Source organism: Oryctolagus cuniculus, chromosome 14, assembly GCF_964237555.1.
Source record: "Oryctolagus cuniculus chromosome 14, mOryCun1.1, whole genome shotgun sequence".
In the NCBI taxonomy this organism is placed as follows: domain Eukaryota; kingdom Metazoa; phylum Chordata; class Mammalia; order Lagomorpha; family Leporidae; genus Oryctolagus; species Oryctolagus cuniculus.
In genome coordinates, this window is record NC_091445.1 from 5,524,123 (window position 1) to 5,541,194 (window position 17,072).

Consider the following 17,072-nt stretch of genomic DNA (forward strand, 5'->3'; position numbering starts at 1 on the left):
TCTGAAGCCAAGAGCCAGGAGCATCTTCCAGGTCTCCCATGCAGGTGCAGGGGCCCAAGCACTTGGGTCATCTTCCACTGCTTTCCTAGGTCATAGCAGGGAGCTGGGTCAGAAGTGGAGCAGCCAAAGTGGTGTCCATATGGGATGCCGGCACTGCAGGCAGCTGCAGCCTCACCGGCTACACCACAGTGCTGGCCACTACACTTTTGCTGATCCTACCTCTCCCAGTGGTTCTTGTGCCCTTTCCTCTAAAATTACCAGAATTAGCTTAACCATTGTGATCACAGGAGAATCTGAGTGTGCATTTTGCAGGATCTAACGGCCGTGTCATTGCTATAGTTTGGATATGATGTGTTCCCCTCAGGCATTGGCAGCCGGGCCCCAGGATGGCCATGCTGAGCTGGTGAGACCTTTAACATGTCAGTTCTATTGGAAGACAGTGAGGGCTCTACCCTCACGACTGCTGACTGCTGTCTCCAGAGTGAGCCCAGCCTAGTGGGACTGGATTTCTTCCTAAAACAATGAGTGCCATCTCCCTGACTCTTCCATGTGCTCCCCCACCACTGCAATGCCACCCACCGTGAGGGCCTCAGCAGAGCTGGGCAGATGCTGGCACTGCACTCTTCCATCTCCAGGACCGTGATCTGAATAAAGTTCTTTATAACGTTCCCAGCCTCGGGAGAATGGAGGCAACCATCCATTCCCAGGACCTCGCCACACTGGGGCATTTAATCAGTGATGCCAAACCACCATATGTGGTTTACACATATGTGTGATATGTGACTGAATCTGCTCACGCTTGTACAGATTTAAACAACTGGGTTCTTGGGCTAGAAACCTCTTTAAAAATCTGAAAAAAAGCAGCGAACCCATCTTGGCAAAAATGCACACACACACAGAGACACACAGAAAAGTGTATACACAGTCAGGCGATTGTTGGGCCTTCTGACATCCATGTATGGGACACAGTGCAGATCACAAGTCCATTCAAGTGGCTTTCTTCTATTACCCACATACATCTTGGGCAGGAAGAAGGGGGGGGAATGTAACGTACAGAATGAACAAAATCAACTATTAACACAAGTTAAAATCCTAGGGAAATGGTTGGACTCCATTAGGAACCTGAGGAGGGGGGAAGCAGGCATAATAGCCGACAAATACCTGTGCAACGGAGTACCTGAAGCTGCCAAACTACAGAGGGAAAAAAAATCCTCGTGAATATGCGCACAGATCTGTTGGAGACAGAAGATCCGGCACAACAATCTGTTTCCTATCACTGTTTCGAGGCAGGTGCTAATGGAGAAACATGTCTCAACGAGCAACAATTCTCTCTACTGTGTTCAGCTGTGAATTAAATGAAAAATTGTTTAAAATATGGTTTACCCTACCCCCTGTTGTGCAGATTTCAACAGGAGCTGGTTGCTAAAAGAGGTGGGAAAGCAATGCGATGTTTTCATTGCAGAGAAACTTTGAAAATTTAGGTGTGGTCTGTAAGTTCTACACTTCTGACCTAGCCAACTAACAGAACCTCCGTGTTCAAGTTGACTACAATGAATGGGGTGGGCACTGCGGTGCAGGGGTTAAGGCACCCCCTGTGATCCCTGCATCCCTTCCCATCCAGACCCCGGCTAATGCGCCTGGAAAGGCAGAGAAACGTGGCCCAGGTGCTTGGGCCCCTGCCATCTACATGGGAGACCCGGAGGATCTCGTCTCCTGGCTGCAGGATGACCCAGCTCCGGCCACTGTGGCCATCTGGGGAGTGAACCAGCACAGAGGTGACTCATCGCTGTAATTTTGCCTTTCAAAGGAATAAACAAACATCTTTTTAAAAATGTACAGTGAAAGGAGATCTGTAAAGCTAGACGTAAACTAACAAGCCAGCAGCCTGGAGAACAGAGCCTGAGTCGGAGACTTAAGGCCCACAAATACCCAGACCAGCGGTGAAGGCCCTGCCCAGCTCCGACAGGCCATGCGGGGACCGGAGTCCCGCACCCCAGAAGCAACAGGCTCTCTCGGCCCAGAAGCTTCAGGTCGCAGGGATGGGCTGGCCACATGCTCACCACGCCCTGCCACGGCTCCCGGGCCGCAGCCCACAGGGGAAGGGGCTCTTGCAGCCACCCCAAGGGGCGGCTACTGCGTGTGCACACAGGAACCCGGGCCACGGCTCTAGAAACTGTGACATTACTGCGCCGGCCTGTCAGCCTTAAACTCCACGTCCTTCCTCGCACCCTAAAGAACAACGTTGATAGGAGACCCCCACCCCCACCGTCGGGTATCCCTCCTGTCTCCCCATCCCTTTCCTGCAGGCTCCCTGGCTCATTCTCTAACCATGCTTTCAAAGTTCCCGCTTGCAGAGGAGAGCTGCTGCAGACTCAGCTGTGCAGAGCCCCCACCAAACTGTCAAGCCGTGCAATGTGGGCAAGTGCAGAAAAAGAAATCAAAACAAAGCAAAGCAAAAACCTAAGGAACCTGCGGAACCAAAGTGAGCGAAGAACGACCGGAACTTGACGGCGGAGCCCCTAGGCGCGGGGCGCGGTTTGTTGGACCGGAAATCCGGCGCCGGAGCTCCGCCCACTGAGCCTTCCCCGGCTGTTTTGGCTCCAAGCCCCGCCAGTCAGAGCTGGCGTCGGGCGCGGGTGGTGCCTTGGCTGGTGTGTGGGAGGAGTGTCAGTGGGTGAGCCGCCTGTTTCGGAGATGTTACAGGTTAAAGGTTCTGGTTGACAGCTGGTGAAGTTTGTTGTAATAGGGTAATCTGTAGCTCGGATTCCGGGCCTGTCATCCGCAGCGGGCCTCTGATGGCCGAACCCACAACTGGACGATTTCCCAGGGTGGACACAGACGATGACCCATATCGTGTAATATATATATATATATAAAATATGCACTGTATAACCTGTAGGCTGGGCTCCAAGCCAGCAGAGGCCCGCTCGGGGTCCCATGCTTGAGTCATGGAACCGGTGGAAGGCGGCTTTTGTACTGGGCGTCACGCTGCTGAGACAGGTGCAAGTTGTTGCATGCATTTAGTTTATTTCTTTTAGTGGTCAAACATTTTTTTTTGAAAGATGTCTTTGAAAGGCAGCGCTACGGAGAGGCAGAGGCATGGAGAGGCCTCCCACCCACTGGTGCCCTCCCCAGATGGCCGCAGTGGCCAGCACTGAGCTGGTCTGGAGCCGGGAGCCTTTTCCAGGCCTGCCTCGCGGGTGCGGGGGCCCAGAGACTTGGGCCATCTTCTGCTTTTCCAGGCCACAGCAGAGAGCTGGATCAGTAGAGCCGCTGGGACTCGAACCAGCGCCCATCTAGGATGCCGGCACCGCAGGCAGAGGCTGGCCCCGGTTAATTAGTACTGAATTTATGGATGTGCCCCACCGTGTCTGTGCCCTCCTTGTAGGACACCTAGGCTGTCTGGTTTGGGCTATCACATAGCGGCAGTATCTGCACAGGTTGTAAGGGCATTTATTTTCGCTCGTGTGCACTACCCAGAAGCCACGTGTAAGCCTCTGTGTAACTCTCCCCGAGTGCCTACTCCACGTTATGTTCCCACCAACCGTGGGAGGATCCACTTACTTCACATTCTCCTGTGTTAGTCCTCATTCTTCTCCATTGTTAGGTGAGGTGACACCACCTTGTGGTTTGTTTACATTTTCCTAACGTTTGCCTTTCCACGTGTTTATTTGCACCTGTTTGGTAAATGTCCATTGTCCCCCTTTTATAAGCATTAAAATTTTCATTTTAATGAAATTTCATTTTAATGCTGGCACTGTGGCGTAGATGGCGCTCACTGCCGGCAGCGCCAGCATCCCCTGTGTGTGCCGGTTCCAGTCCCAGCCCCCTGCTAACGCGCCTGGAAAGCAGCAGAGGATGACCAAAGTGCTTTGGCCTCTGGATCCACATGGTTCAGAGAACAGGCCCAGCCCCAGCCATTGCAGCATCCGGGGAGTGGACCAGACTTCTCTAACTCTGCCGTTCAAATAAACAAGTCTTAAAAAATAAATAAAGAGGGAGGAAAGAGAGAAAATGGAATCTTCCATGTGCTGGTTGACTTCCCCAACGTGCCCAACAGGTGAGGCCAGGCCACACTGCAGCAGGGGCTGGAAACTGAGTCTCCCTCGTGGGTGGCAGGCAGCCGTGTACCTGAGCTGTCCCTCACCTCCCATAGTGCACAGCGGTGGGAAGCTAGCACTCAACCTGTGCAGGAAGCCACATCTCGCTGTTGGCACCAAACCCACACCCCTATTTGCCCGTTTGTAAGTTACTTTCTCACTTAATATTTTGGTGGAAGTCCTTCGTTGGATTTGTAATTTTCAAGTATTTTTTGTATTTTCATCCTCTTTCATCCATCTTTCACAGCAGAGCAAAAATTCTTATTTTGAAGTCCAGCTTATCGGTTTTTCTTTAATGTGCTTCTGCTGCCACATCTAGAACTCCACCCAAGTTGCAAGGATGCAGTTTGGTGTTGTCTTACATTCAGATCCCTGACCCACTGCGTTTCAACTTTGGCAAATAGAAGCCTGTATCATTTATTAAAAAAAATTATCCTCCGTCACTGCTTATTTTTGTAAAGATCAGTTGGGCAAGTTTCTCCTGATGGATCCTTGATCCTGCCCTTTCTCCACTAAGTTTAGGTTACTGAAGCTATAAATTTTGTTTTAAAACCATTTTATAACTCCTCCCACTTGACTTTTTCACTATTGTTTTAGCTATTCTGGATCCTGCAGGGATTTTGCTTAAATTGTACACCAAGGTGTGTGCCTCATTCCTCTTACCCTAGACTGGGCAGAACACAAGACTTTCACACACAAGGGACTCTGGGCACGAAGTGGAGGGGAATGAGGTGGGTAGCAGAGACCAGAGGGACAGAACGTGCGTCTCACCCTGGGATTTGAGGCTCCTGGTCATCTGGTAGCTGGGACTAACGGCCATGAACCACTGGCCTCAGCTGAGGTGGTGGAGACCAGAACCTGCTGAGGCCCAGTGGGTGCCCACAAGCTTCTGCCCCCTCCCCCGTGCCACCTGCTGCTGACTCCCAGTGGGAGATAGTGGGACCCCACGGCCACCACGTCCTGGACAGTTAGTGGTGCCTCCATGTGCTCGACTCACTCTCCACCCTGTTGCAGACTTCCCTGTGCACCTAAATCCCAGCTGTGTTAACACAGTGTCTCCGCTGCTAATTGTCTGACCTTGTACCCTGAAGCAAATTTAAATACCTGCTCCATTGCTCCTGCATCAACTTCTGTGGCAAGGTCTAGCCCATCCTTCCCGTAACCGCCCACTCTTGGTTCTCTGCCTGTTTTAGACACACAAATCCCAACGTGGTCCTGACCCCTTCAGACACCCAAGAAAGATCACAGCAGGGAGCAGCTTACCGTGGGCTACACTGGTCACCCCAGGCCCTGGAATATGGACCCAACAGTACCCATGCCCAAGGGCACCCCAACCCTCAGCACTGAGCTTGAGGGCATCGTCAACAGTCTCATCCAAAGGTCACTTTTTAAAGTACTATGACTTTGCAAACTGCTAGCTATGGAGAGGAATAAGATACAAGACATTTTGGAATATGAAAATTTATTCATAATACATTTCTGCCATCAACGTTTATGACCTTGGCCTCTCCTTCTTGCCCTTGTATAAGGCCAGAAGAGACACATTGGCTACTTTGACCACCTTAAAGCGGACGCCAGGAATGTCACCGACAGCATGACCTTTCCGACCAAATCCAGCAACCAGAACTTCATCGTTTTCCTGTAGCAAAACAGTGGGTTCCTGGTCAGTGGCAAGCACAGGAGTCGCGGAGGCGGCCGGCAGGGGTGAGGATCCCGCAAGCACTCACCTCGATGAAGTTCAGGCACCCGTCGTTGGGGACGAAGGCCGTGATTTTCTTGCCATTCTTGATCAGCTGGACCCTCACGCACTTCCTGATGGCGGAGTTGGGCTGCTTGGCCTCAACCCCTCTGCAACGGAGACAGCAAGCGTGAGAGCTGGCGTTCGAAGGCGACACAGCAAGCCCTGCCCGCGCCTGGAAACCGCTGCTCCTGTCAGTCTCCAGTTGCTAACGGAAATCAAGTTTCTGCCGTGTCTTCATTTTGGCAGAACAGGAATTCCTAATTCATTACTGCACAGCTCCCCAACAAGGAAGTCGAGGTTCAGGATTCTACCACTAATGTGAGCTCTGCTACGTTACCTCTTTTTTCTTTCCTAAGTGGAGCAGCCGGGGCTCGAACCAGCGCCCACACGGGATGCTGGCACTGGAGGCAGCGCTACGCCACAGCGCCGGGCCCTACATGACCTCTTTACAAAAGCGCACACACCGGCTAACTCGAGTCAGCATCAGCGGGCTCCCAGCGCAGCAGGGGCTCACCATGTCCCCTCCCTGTCTCAGCACGGCCGCGACTTCGCCTCCCCCAGGGACCAGGGCAGGAGAGCCACGCGGCGTCGCGCGGGCCGCACTCACACTTTCTCCAGCACGATGCCCTTGGCGTGCGAGGCGCCTCCGAAGGGGTTGGCCTTGAGCGCCGTGCCCAGGTGGGCCTTCTTGTACTGCTTGTCGTGCCACTTCTGGTCGCGCCGGTGGCTGCGCAGCTTCCGGGCGGTGCGGAGCCCACGGCACTTGCCTGCGAGGCCCAAACGCGCCCGCGCTCAGAGCCCACGCGGGGCCTCAGAGGCGACCGGGCGGCGTCGAGAGCGCGCGTCCCGCACACGAGGCCGCTGCCCCGCCGCGACGAGCCCCGGGCGGCCCCGGGCTGCTCCGCCGACGCCGGCCGCCATGCGCCGGCCCGAGCGGGGTTCCCCGGCTGACGGGCCCGGCCGCCCCGAGGCCGCCCGCCTGCGCTCCGCGCCCCTCTTCCCACCCGCACGCCGCCCCGAGCCCCAGTCCCGCCCGTGGACGCCGGGACCCCGCAGCGAGAGCTCACCCATCCTGCCAGCGCGCGGGCCTGAGCGAAAGAGCGAGGCAGAGCCAGGCCCCCACAAGCCACTGCGCGCAAGCCCCGCCCAGCCGAGGACCCCGCGGCTGCCCGCGCAGCGCCGGACCCGAGCCCGTGGCCTTGCCCTCGAAAACGAGTCGTCCGCACCACTTCCCTGCGCAAGAATCTGCGTGTTTTCTGAATCTCACGAAATTCCAAGCTCTGTAGCTTTCATCGTTATTTCCCGTTCCGGTGAACGGTGGGGTGAGGGAGATCGTGGACTACCAGTCCCAGAATTCTTTGCGCGAGTCCCGTGCTGCGCACGCGCGCTTGCGGCCCCGGGGGCCTAGGCCGCGTGGGGCAGGGGAGGGGCGCGCGGTCTGCGAGTTCGATCCCCGACCGCCCTCCGGAGCGGTGTGCCGCGTCGCGGGGCAGTACTGAGAGAACCCTGGGCGGAGTCAGAGGGCGCCTTAAGCTCCGGCTCCGCGCTGTTGCGACCTGGGGCGATTCGTTACCCGGCTCTGTAAACCTGTGTGTCCTGGAAAGGGAAATGGCAGACGAGAGATTTCCGAGCCGAGGGTTCGTTCACCACCGGTGTCGCAGGCCGGCGGAACGCAGCAGTTACGGGTGCTGTGCGTGTGCGCAGGTGTAACCGGGGACACCCGCGGTGTAGGAGTGAGTTATTTACTGGGGAGGCAGAGACAGGTCTCCACCCGCTGGCCGCTCCCCCAAGCCCAGGTGCCCGTGCCGGTCGTCACGCGGCCGTGGGGCGTCCGAGTCGGGGCTCCCGCGCGGGCAGCCCCTCGGCCCCGAGCAGGTGCCGGCTCGCAGCCGTGGGCGTCCCACGGGAGGCCCTGCCCAGGTGCCGGCTCGGGGCCGTGGGCGTCCCACGGGGAGGCCCCTCGGCCCTGAGCAGGTGCCGGCTCGCGGCCGTGAGCGTCCCACGGGCAGCCCCTCGGCCCTGACCAGGTGCGGGCTCGCGGCCGTGGGCGTCCCACGGGGAGGCCCCTCGAGCCCGACCAGGTGCCGGCTCGCGGCCGTGGGCGTCCCACGGGGAGGCCTCTCGGTCCAGAGCAGGTGCGGGCTCGCAGCCGTGGGCGTCCCACGGGGAGGCCCCTCGACCCTGAGCAGGTGCCGGCTCGCAGCTGTGGGCGTCCCACGGGGAGGCCCCTCGGCCCCGACCAGGTGTCGTCTCGCAGCCGTGGGCGTCCCACGGGGAGGCCCCTCGGCCCTGAGCAGGTGCCGGCTCGCAGCTGTGGGCGTCCCACGGGGAGGCCCCTCGGCCCCGACCAGGTGTCGTCTCGCAGCCGTGGGGCGTCCCACGGGGAGGCCCCTCGAGCCCGACCAGGTGCCGGCTTGCAGCCGTGGGGGGTCGTCTCGCAGCTGTGGGCGTCCCACGGGCAGCCCCTCGGCCCCGACCAGGTGTCGTCTCGCAGCCGTGGGCGTCCCACGGGCAGCCCCTCGGCCCCGACCAGGTATCGTCTCGCAGCCGTGGGCCGTCCGAGTCCGGGGGCTCCCACGGGGAGGCCCCTCGGCCCGGAGCAGTGCCCGCCTCTGTGAGGAAGCCCGGCTCCGGCGGCTCCGAGCAGGTGGTCCGGAGCTCAGAGCCCCCCGCGCGGGGCGTGGGCCGGGCGGGGCGTGGGCCGGCTCTGGATCTGAGCGATCCCAGCAGCGGGTCGGCGAGGCCCGAGGGCTGCCGGGGGTCGCTCAGACCTGGCCGACCACCCTAAGGCCTTTGTGGTTGCCGACTGGGTGCTGTCCTGAAGTGCTGAGCGCGGAAGTCACATTTTTGGGATCGCTCGGGCTGCCGTGGGGAGAACCCGAGACTGCGTGAGGCCCGTGGGCAGGCATCGCGGTAGCCCGGTGAGAGCGGCCGCTCGAAGCCGCCGTGGACGTGATAAGAAGTGGTTAGGTCAGGTGTACCCTTGGTGGTCCAGCTGACCCGACGTGCCGGGCCGGAGCTCGGTCGTAGCACCGCGGCGGGGCACCTGGGGCACCCAGGGAGTGGGACATACCGCGAGAGGAGCAGGTAGGGTGCCAAGGAGGGGGCTGGTGAGTGATGCAACGTGGACACGTGGTGTTCAGGGCCACAGCGCTGGGTGGCTCCCTGGGGGGAACCGTGGACAGGCCGGAGCGAGAGAGGTCGGACACCTGCTCCGCGGGCTGGCCAAAGCGTAGTGATGTGGGAGAGGAGGCCAGCAGTGTGGATCAGTAACACTGAAGTTCTATTAACATGTAACTAAGAGTTGAAGATGACGGCTAGTGATCTAACTGTAAAAACCGTGGCCGCTGTTGCTGTGGTAACGGGACACATTAAAATAAGAGCTGGCAGCGGGAGAGGAGGAGCTGAGAGTGAGGGTGGCGATGACCTCTCAGGATGGATGTCGGGAGCTGCTTTTTACCTGATGAAATTGTTAAACACAAGTTTTCCTTTATCCGAGGTGAACGGAATCTCTCATCTCTAGTGACTGTTTGGGGCAGTAATTGTTTCTTTTTCCATTGATTCCAAAGAATACATTCTAAAGAAATAAGTGTATGGTGCCATATAACCTTACTCGTATTCAGGCCTGATCTTTAAAATCCAGTTATTATCATTAAACATCCATGTAAGAGCTAGAGGGAGCCGTCACAGCTGTTCTTGAATGCCCTGTGTGGAGTCCCTGGAAGGGAGTGTAATTTTAGTATGTGTAGTAGGGGTTATTCTCCGATGTTCCTGGCCTGGCTGAGGACGAAACAAAGGAACCGGGCTTCCGCTTCAGCAGGCACCTTGGAGGTAGAAGAGGGAATTTTCTTCACTAGGAAAGAAAAGATACTATTCCGTGTTACAGTGGAACATTAAGCTTTAGGATGTCCTTGCACAGAGAGGTTTAAGAATGGGGTAGGTGGACCCAGGTCTTTACAGTCTGATTGGAGGGTGGACAGTTGGTCTTTGGTGATGGGGAGTGGCAGAGAGTGGCTCCCAGTTCTTTCCACAGCAAAATGAAGACTTACCAGGATTAGTTCTTGATTATTTAAATGAAATTATATGCAAGGGATTATTATGCAAGCATAATAATCCCTTTCAAAATAAACCATTCACACCATTGTGGCCATTTGTATTATTGAGACTTTGTTGCTTTAAGGATTTTAATATAAAACAAAATCCCCTCGAATTGAAGGCAACAAGAGCAGATGGTGATGGGAGGAAATAGAGGAGGAAAGAAATGCGGGGCTCCTGGCTCTGCAGAGCCTCCCAGGAGGAGAGTGATGGGTTTCTTACTGCCGCAAAGGTGGGTTGGCTCTGGTGATCATTACGGCCCTGAGGACGACCACAGTGAGTGAGATGTGTAACCTGGGCGTAGATACATGGTCGTGTTGCCTACTGTGGAGTGGTGTGCACATGTGCACACGAATATTTATTTATTTATTTTTTAAAGATTTATTATTTGAAAGAGTTACACAGAGAGAGGAGAGGCAGAGAGAGAAGAGAGGTCTTCTATCTGTTGGTTCGCTCCCTAGATGGCCGCAATGGCTGGAGCTGCGCCGATCCAAAACCAGGAGCCAAGAGTTTCACCAGGTCTCCCACGTGGGTGCAGGGGCCCAACGACTTGGGCCATCTTCTACTGCTTTCCCAGGCCACAGCAGAGAGCTGGATCCGAAGAGGAACAGCCGGGACTAGAACCGGCGCCCATATGGGATGCTGGCGCTTTAGGCCAGGACATTAACCTGCTGCACCACAGCGCCAGCCCCAATACACATGAATATTTAAATTTACTTAGTTGGGGGCTGGCACCGTGGCTCATTTGGTTAATCCTCTGCCTATGGCACTGGAATCCCATATGGGTACCGGGTTCTAGTCCCGGTTGCTCCTCTTCCAGGCCAGCTCTCTGCTGTGGCCTGGGAAGGCAGTGGAGGATGGCCCAAGTGCTTGGGCCCTGCACCCACATGGGAGACCAGGAGAAGTACCTGGCTCCTGGCTTCGGATTGGCGCGGTGCGCCGGCCGTAGCGGCCATTTGGGGGGTGAACCAATGGAAGGAAGACCTTTCTCTCTGTCTCTCTCACTGTCTATAACTCTACCTGTCAAATAAATTAAAAAATAAATAAATACTTAGTTGGCTTGTAAGTTAGCATTTCCAAATTTACGTTAATGATTCAGAAAGCAGCAGCTGGGATTCACTGCACCATATGCAGAGCCGTCTGTGAGGAGTTCTGCTTCGTCTCTGTCCAGATAATTCATTTACACTGCTAACCCAGGTATAAAGGGGGCAGGTATACTAACCCAGGTATGTAGGGCATTTCTTCTCCAAGAGAGTTTATTTCCGTGATCTAAGACTCGGATTCCTGTTGGTGTTGAGGGAGGGGCCCTGCAGGTGCCTGGTGGGAGCATCTGTGCAGGTGGTGGAGACGGGGGCTTCTCATCCCTAGAACCCCTTCTGTGAGGGTCCCCCAACCTCTGGGCCCCTCTTCCTGTTTCACACCTCTCGCGTTGCACCAAGTGTCATTTAGCAGATCCTTCCAGTGAGGGCTCTAATGCACCACAACTAACAGAAACCCACTTGAACCCCCCCCCCCCCAAGATGTATTTATGTATTTGAGAGGCAGAGTTACAGACAGACTGATCTTCCTGTCTGCTGGTTCACTCCCCGTATGGCCGCACGGCAAGCCAGGAGCTTCCTCCTGGCCTTCCACTTGGGGGTGGAGGCCCAACCTCTTGGGCCATCTTCTGCTGCTTTCCCAGGCTATTAGCAGGGAGCTGGATCGGAAGTGGAGCAGCTGGGACTTGAATCGGCATCCATATACTGTGCCACAGTGCCGGCCCCTCAGGCTCTCTTTCTAGCTTTTATCCACCTGCCTCTCTGTCCCCTTCACTTAACCAGCCATTGCCTGGTGTGGAGGTGAGGACAGCCCCCAGGGAGACACTGACCAGCACAGTTATGTGTTCACGTTTCTGCATGACACTTGGCTTGGAGCTTCTGGAGAGGCGAGGACTCTGTGTTTTGGCCTGTATACCTGGTGAACAATCTGGCGCAGTGCCGATCAGTCTTTGTCAGACAGACAAGACTGTGCGAGAACGGCCCTTCTGTCTCAGGTTAGCTCAAGCACCACAGACCAAAAAAATACACTCTGATCTGCCGCATTATTTGTGTTCCAGAAGTCAATGGACGCCCAAAGTGGTTAATGTTTAAATTAGAAGCACTTGTAATCATTAGACTTACCATTCTGGTTGCAGTCACCTCCGAGCTGGTTTGATGAAAATTGGTTGGAGTCATGGCAGTGATTTGGCCCTGAACTTGATAAGGAGATACCATCGAGGAGTAAGCAGTGTGCGCTGAGGTGTTTTGGTGGTGAACTGGTGTCACCTGGGTTTTGTCCAGTTCCATTTTCAAACTCCTAGATTCTGTGGAATGCGTGGATTTATTGATTTTCCAGTTACGTTGCCTCAGGACCCTGTGGGTTAGAACAATGTGACATGACGTGGGACTGAATGAAGTGGTGTTGGGGTAGGTTGAATCATTCATTCTGTGTATTGCATTGAGCTCCACCTTGGGCTGTGGGTGGGGATTGGCTGATTAGACCAGTGCCTGTCCTGGAGCCTTCTGATGGGGCTCAGATAAGGGAGCAAGAAAATACAAGACTCCTGGCGCCGGTGCTGTGGTGTAGAAGGTTAAGCCTCTGCCTGTGGCACCAGCATCCCATTTGGGTGCTGGTTCGAGTCCCAGCTGCTGCACTTCCAATCCAGCTCCCTACTAATGTGCCTGGGAAAGCAGTGGAAGATGGTCCGAGTATTTGGGCCCCTGCACTCACATGGGAGACTCAGAAGAAGCTCCTGGCTCCTGGCTTCGGATTGGCCCAGCTCCAGCCGTTGCAGCCATTTGGGGAGTGAACCAGTGGATGGAAGACCTCTCTCTCTGTCTCTCCATCTCTCTCTCTCTGTAACTCTGCCTCTCAAATAAAATAAATAAACCTTGGGAAAAAAACAGCAAGTCTCAGTGCAGATTGTGTGTAACAGTGAAGGTGAAGAGAAAGCAGGGAGAGTTAGAGAGGTGAGGTGATCCCCACGAACGACATGGCATGTGGAAGGGCCCTGAGGTGCAGCTGAGCTCCGCTGTTGATGGGGTGCAAACAGTGTGCCTGGACTGTGGGCAGGAGGAGGAGCTGGCATGAGATTAAGCGAGAGAGGCCAGCAGGGGCCATGCCAGGAAGGGCTTTGTAGAGGCAGATGGCTCTGGATTTGAAGTCACTATGCAAAGACCGTTCTAATTGAGTTAAACATCTGACAAATGCCGTTTTGGCCCCAAGAGCATTGAATGAATAGATTCTGCACACTTGCTAGATGCTTCTTAAATTAATATTAGAATTCTGAAGTTTGAGCCGTTTCTGAATTTCCCCGTGGGAACACAGTTCTCTGTGGTCAGGTGTGATTACGGGTTTGATAGTCAGATCCGCAGTTGAGGGTGCGTTCAGTTCTACACAGTAAATCAGCAAAAGGCAGCAAACCTTAGTTCCTTCCAAGTGAGGAGAGGGTGGTGAGAGTGTGCCGCGTCCTCTTCTTTCCTGGGGCTGGCAGGGGAAGTTCCCCGTCTGCCTCTCTGTCTCCGGCTTGTCTCGTGCGTGGGTCACTCCGTGCGCTTTTCCTGCATAGTTTCCCAGGGTGTTTGTGTAGTGAGCAGCTGTGGAAGTAGAACTTGTCTCCTGCAGTGGAGGGAGGTTTGCCGACTGCCTTGGGAGATCGCATTTTCCTTCAGAGCTGGGGGAGCGGGGCTTGATGTCGTGAACGGCCGGGGCTAAGCTCAGGCTCTCTGTGCGGAGACGAGACCAGTGGGGCTTCACGGAGCAGAGAGGACACTGCCTGGGACGCCTGTGTTCCGTATCACAGTACCTGGGCTGGAGTTCTGGCTCCACTTCTGAGCCAGCTTCCTGCTAATGAGCACCCCAGGAGGCAGCAGGCGATGGCTCAAGTCATCGGGCCCCCGCCAGCCATGTAGGAAACCAGGTTGAGTTCTGGGTGCCTGGCTTTGGCTAGGCCCAACCTTGGCTATTATGGGCATTTGGGGGAGTGAACCAGTGGGTGGAAAACCTTTCTCAATCTGTCTCTCTCTCTGTCTCTTTCTGTCTGCTTTTCAAATAAATAAATATAAAATAAATATAAAAAACAAAAACTCACTATGGAGACAAGCATCCGTTAGGGTTCCTGCATTGCCCTGTGACACAGGACCTGCTGACACTGCCGCTGTGGGGTGAGAATAAAGGCCTGTGTCTCTGACCCGGAGTCCTGTCTTCAGCCAACAGCTGTAAAACTGGCAGGTGTTAGCTTCCCAGTGGGTGAAATCGCAGACATTTCACGGGTCTTGACAGAGTCTGCTTAGCAGGCCAAGCAGGCAGGCCTCGTGCCAGGCCACTGAAACCCTCTGAGGCCTTGCAGGCTGCAGGAAGATTCTCATTAACAGTTACTGTCACTGCTTTTCTCCAGCGTCACAAGTAAGTTATTCTCAGATAATCACATCCTAAAGTGTGAGCTCTTCTAAAATACACGTGTGAAATCTACTAGCTACTAATTATTCTGTCTTGAATATTCTTTTCTTCTCATTAGAATTTGTTTATTTATTTGAGATGGGGACCGAGCAAGTATATTCTCAACTCCTGGTTCATTCTCCAGATGCCTGCATTGGCCAGGACAGGGCTGGACTGAAGCCGAGGCTTGGGAACTCAGTCCAGATCTCTCATGTGGGGCCCAGCGAGGACCCAACTACTTGAACCGTCGTTCTTGTCGCCCAGGGTCTGCATTAGCAGGAAGCTGGAGTCAGGAGCCGGAGCCAGGAATCAAACCCAGGCACTCTGCTCTGGACATGGGCATCTTAACTGCTAAGGCAAACACTCACGTCGTGCCTTGAATATTCTTAACCAAGTGGGGAGCATGTTCCGACAGCGCAAAGAATGCTGTGTGAAAATTCTAGGATCACCAAGACATAAAGCGTATTCAAATGATACTTGATTTAAAATAAAAACGTCATGTGTTTAAGAATGTAACCCAAGTGTATTTCCACAAAAGATTCTTACATAATGACCTCTAGGTGCCTAACACTGTGGTTTCTTAGTGTTCAGTGTCATTATTGTCACAGTGCCTGACCCCACTGGGCTTGGGCTCTCCCTCCTGACCTGGGTGGGACCTGAGGAGCAGCCACTGTTACTGCTACTGCAGGAGACTTCCAGGTCTTGCCCGAGCAGCTGGCCGAGCCATTCTGGTATGGTGGCCATGAGCCACGTGTGGCTATTGGACACTTGATAGGCAGCTCATGTCAATGGAGAAATGAAAGGGTGAATTATATGGCAGATTTCAGACTTAGGAAAGACAAAGAACGGAAAGTATCTCATTAATAGTTCTGAAAGTGGATTATGTTTGAAGTGAAAATATTTTAGGTTAAATAAAAATATTATTTACATCAATCTTGCCTGTTGCCTTAAAGTAGAAGTTGCCTTTTAATGTGACTACTAGAAAATGTTAAGACATGTGGGGCTCTCCTGATAGGTCTAGTGAACCATGCTGTTCTAGATCTGGGCTGCTCCAAGGGCAGTCCTCCGGCGAGCGGCGTCAACAGCCATCTGGAGCTTGTTGGAAACACAGAGTCCCACACCCCTCCCCAGACCTGCTGAGTCGGGGCAAGCATTTTGTGACACTCCTGTGCAGCTGTGTGCAGCAGACCAGGGTGGCCAGACTTTGCTAATAAAAACACAGGGCACCGAGTTAAATTCAATTTTCAGGTAAACAGTGAATAGTTTAAAAAGATACAGTGTGTCCCACTTAATGCACAGGACATATTAATATGAAAATTACTTGTTGCTTTAATGAAATTCACCACTTAACTGGATATCCTAGAGTTCATCAATCCCACTTCAGGCTAAACGTCTTGTCCATACCTGTCTTGTGACTTGACATCCCGCAGACTCGGGGTGAGGACGGAAGATGGAAGTGGATGCTGGGTAGGATGAACATTCAGAGAGAAGAAGGGGAGGGGACGATGGAGCATATCAAGACCTAGGGCCAGGGGTTGTCTCTGTTTTGTAACTGCTCTTGGTAACTTCCTTAGTCCTGCATCCTCTGGTCATTGTGCCTTATTCACCTCTGATCCTTTTCTGCATTCCCTAGGCTGTGTTTGTGTGGGAAGTGGGAAGCTGACAGTGAGGCAGGGAGTGTCTCCTTGGAGCCAGGTCCCTAGCCTCCCTGGCTGCACCATCTCCCCACCATCTGCCTTTAAAAGACCAAGATTCCAGAAGCCCAAAACACTGATACTTTAATTTTGGAGAATTTTCTTTATTGTGGCACCTTCATTGTAGTTTTTCAGATGTACAGATCTTAGGGATCTTGTTTTGTTCTGTTTTTCAGGCTCTTTAGGGGGTGAAGTTGGTGAAGAGTCTGGCAGGGAAGGAATGAAAATGGGTATTGAAGTCATAAGAAGCTTTCCCACAGGAGCTCATCTCATGTGCCAGCGGCTCTGCAGGAACTTGTGTCCCCTCTGTCTGTGCAGGGGAGGAGGGAGAGGGCTGGCCTGGTCGTGCACTTGCAGAGCAGGGCTCACCACTGCACACACTTGCCTCCTTGCCAATGCAGAGTCAAGGATTCAGCACTTGTGTGCACCTGTGGGGATGTAGGTAAGTTCCTGAGGTTGGTGCTTGCTTGTCCATTTGGAACACGCATGTGAAAAGGCACATTTCGCTAATTTAGGGGAGAATTTAAAAGCTCCTAAAAGGACCATGAGAGTCTTACTAAAAGTTACAGGACAGTATCAAAACAATGCAAATTTAAAAAAAAAAGCTGAGCTGGTAAACACATCTCTAAAAATCTGCTCCTTAATTTTTATTGAAATGAATCATTAAAAGCTCGAATACTGCATTTGTTTCATCATATGCTCTAAATTAGGCGCTGTCAGGCCCCTCCCCTCCGTCTCCCCCCACATAATACCTGGGAAAGCTGTCCTTTCATTGGCTGAATGTACTGCCAGTCACATGGCAGGCAAAGCACTGCCTCTGTTCTGCTTGTGTTTATGAGTTCACAGATGTGCTTGGTTCGAACAACAGATTCATTTCTTGATGGGAAGAAAAATCTTGTTTTATTTTGCACTTGCTTCTCTGTGCATGGGGCTTTCCCTGACTTTGGAGCAGATCCTTGCCAGGAAGAATGCAAGGTGAGTAGCCGC

At 53.9% G+C, this 17,072-nt stretch overlaps 2 protein-coding genes across 9 annotated transcripts in view; one reads left to right on the top strand and one right to left on the bottom strand.

The window, feature by feature from the left end:
- Nucleotides 1-5,545: 5,545 nt before the first annotated feature.
- On the bottom strand, nucleotides 5,546-7,200 carry RPS23 (ribosomal protein S23). Its single transcript, XM_002713934.5, has 4 exons — nucleotides 6,909-7,200; nucleotides 6,449-6,608; nucleotides 5,828-5,948; nucleotides 5,546-5,739 (listed from the first exon to the last, which is right to left on the bottom strand). Exons 1-4 carry the CDS (start codon nucleotides 6,910-6,912, stop codon nucleotides 5,593-5,595), a joined length of 432 nt encoding a protein of 143 aa, XP_002713980.1. The 5' UTR covers nucleotides 6,913-7,200; the 3' UTR covers nucleotides 5,546-5,592.
- Nucleotides 7,201-7,282: 82 nt separating this feature from the next.
- Nucleotides 7,283-17,072, top strand: part of LOC100339316 (V-type proton ATPase subunit S1-like protein) — a 41,642-nt gene continuing 31,852 nt past the window's right edge. The window contains exons 1-3 of one of the 8 annotated variants that reach the window (XM_070056387.1): nucleotides 7,283-7,574; nucleotides 16,262-16,527; nucleotides 17,038-17,060. Coding sequence is in view for 5 of the 8 variants with exons in the window: in XM_051853629.2 (XP_051709589.2) it covers nucleotides 16,481-16,527; nucleotides 16,932-17,060 (176 nt within the window). In the remaining 3 variants the exon portion in view is untranslated. Of the gene's footprint in view, nucleotides 7,575-7,771; nucleotides 8,929-10,783; nucleotides 12,381-16,261; nucleotides 16,528-16,924; nucleotides 17,061-17,072 lie in introns of those variants that run through there. The other 7 variants (XM_070056383.1, XM_051853629.2, XM_070056384.1 and 4 more) reach the window with 7 other exon arrangements.

Bases quoted from the DNA above. Each gene is read 5' to 3' on its own strand.
- RPS23 (XM_002713934.5), bottom strand. The intron at 5,949-6,448 runs GTGAGTGCGGCC...TCTCCGTTGCAG, and splicing joins GGCATCGTGCTGGAGAAAGT to AGGGGTTGAGGCCAAGCAGC. The intron at 5,740-5,827 runs GTGAGTGCTTGC...GTTTTGCTACAG, and splicing joins GGTGCCTGAACTTCATCGAG to GAAAACGATGAAGTTCTGGT.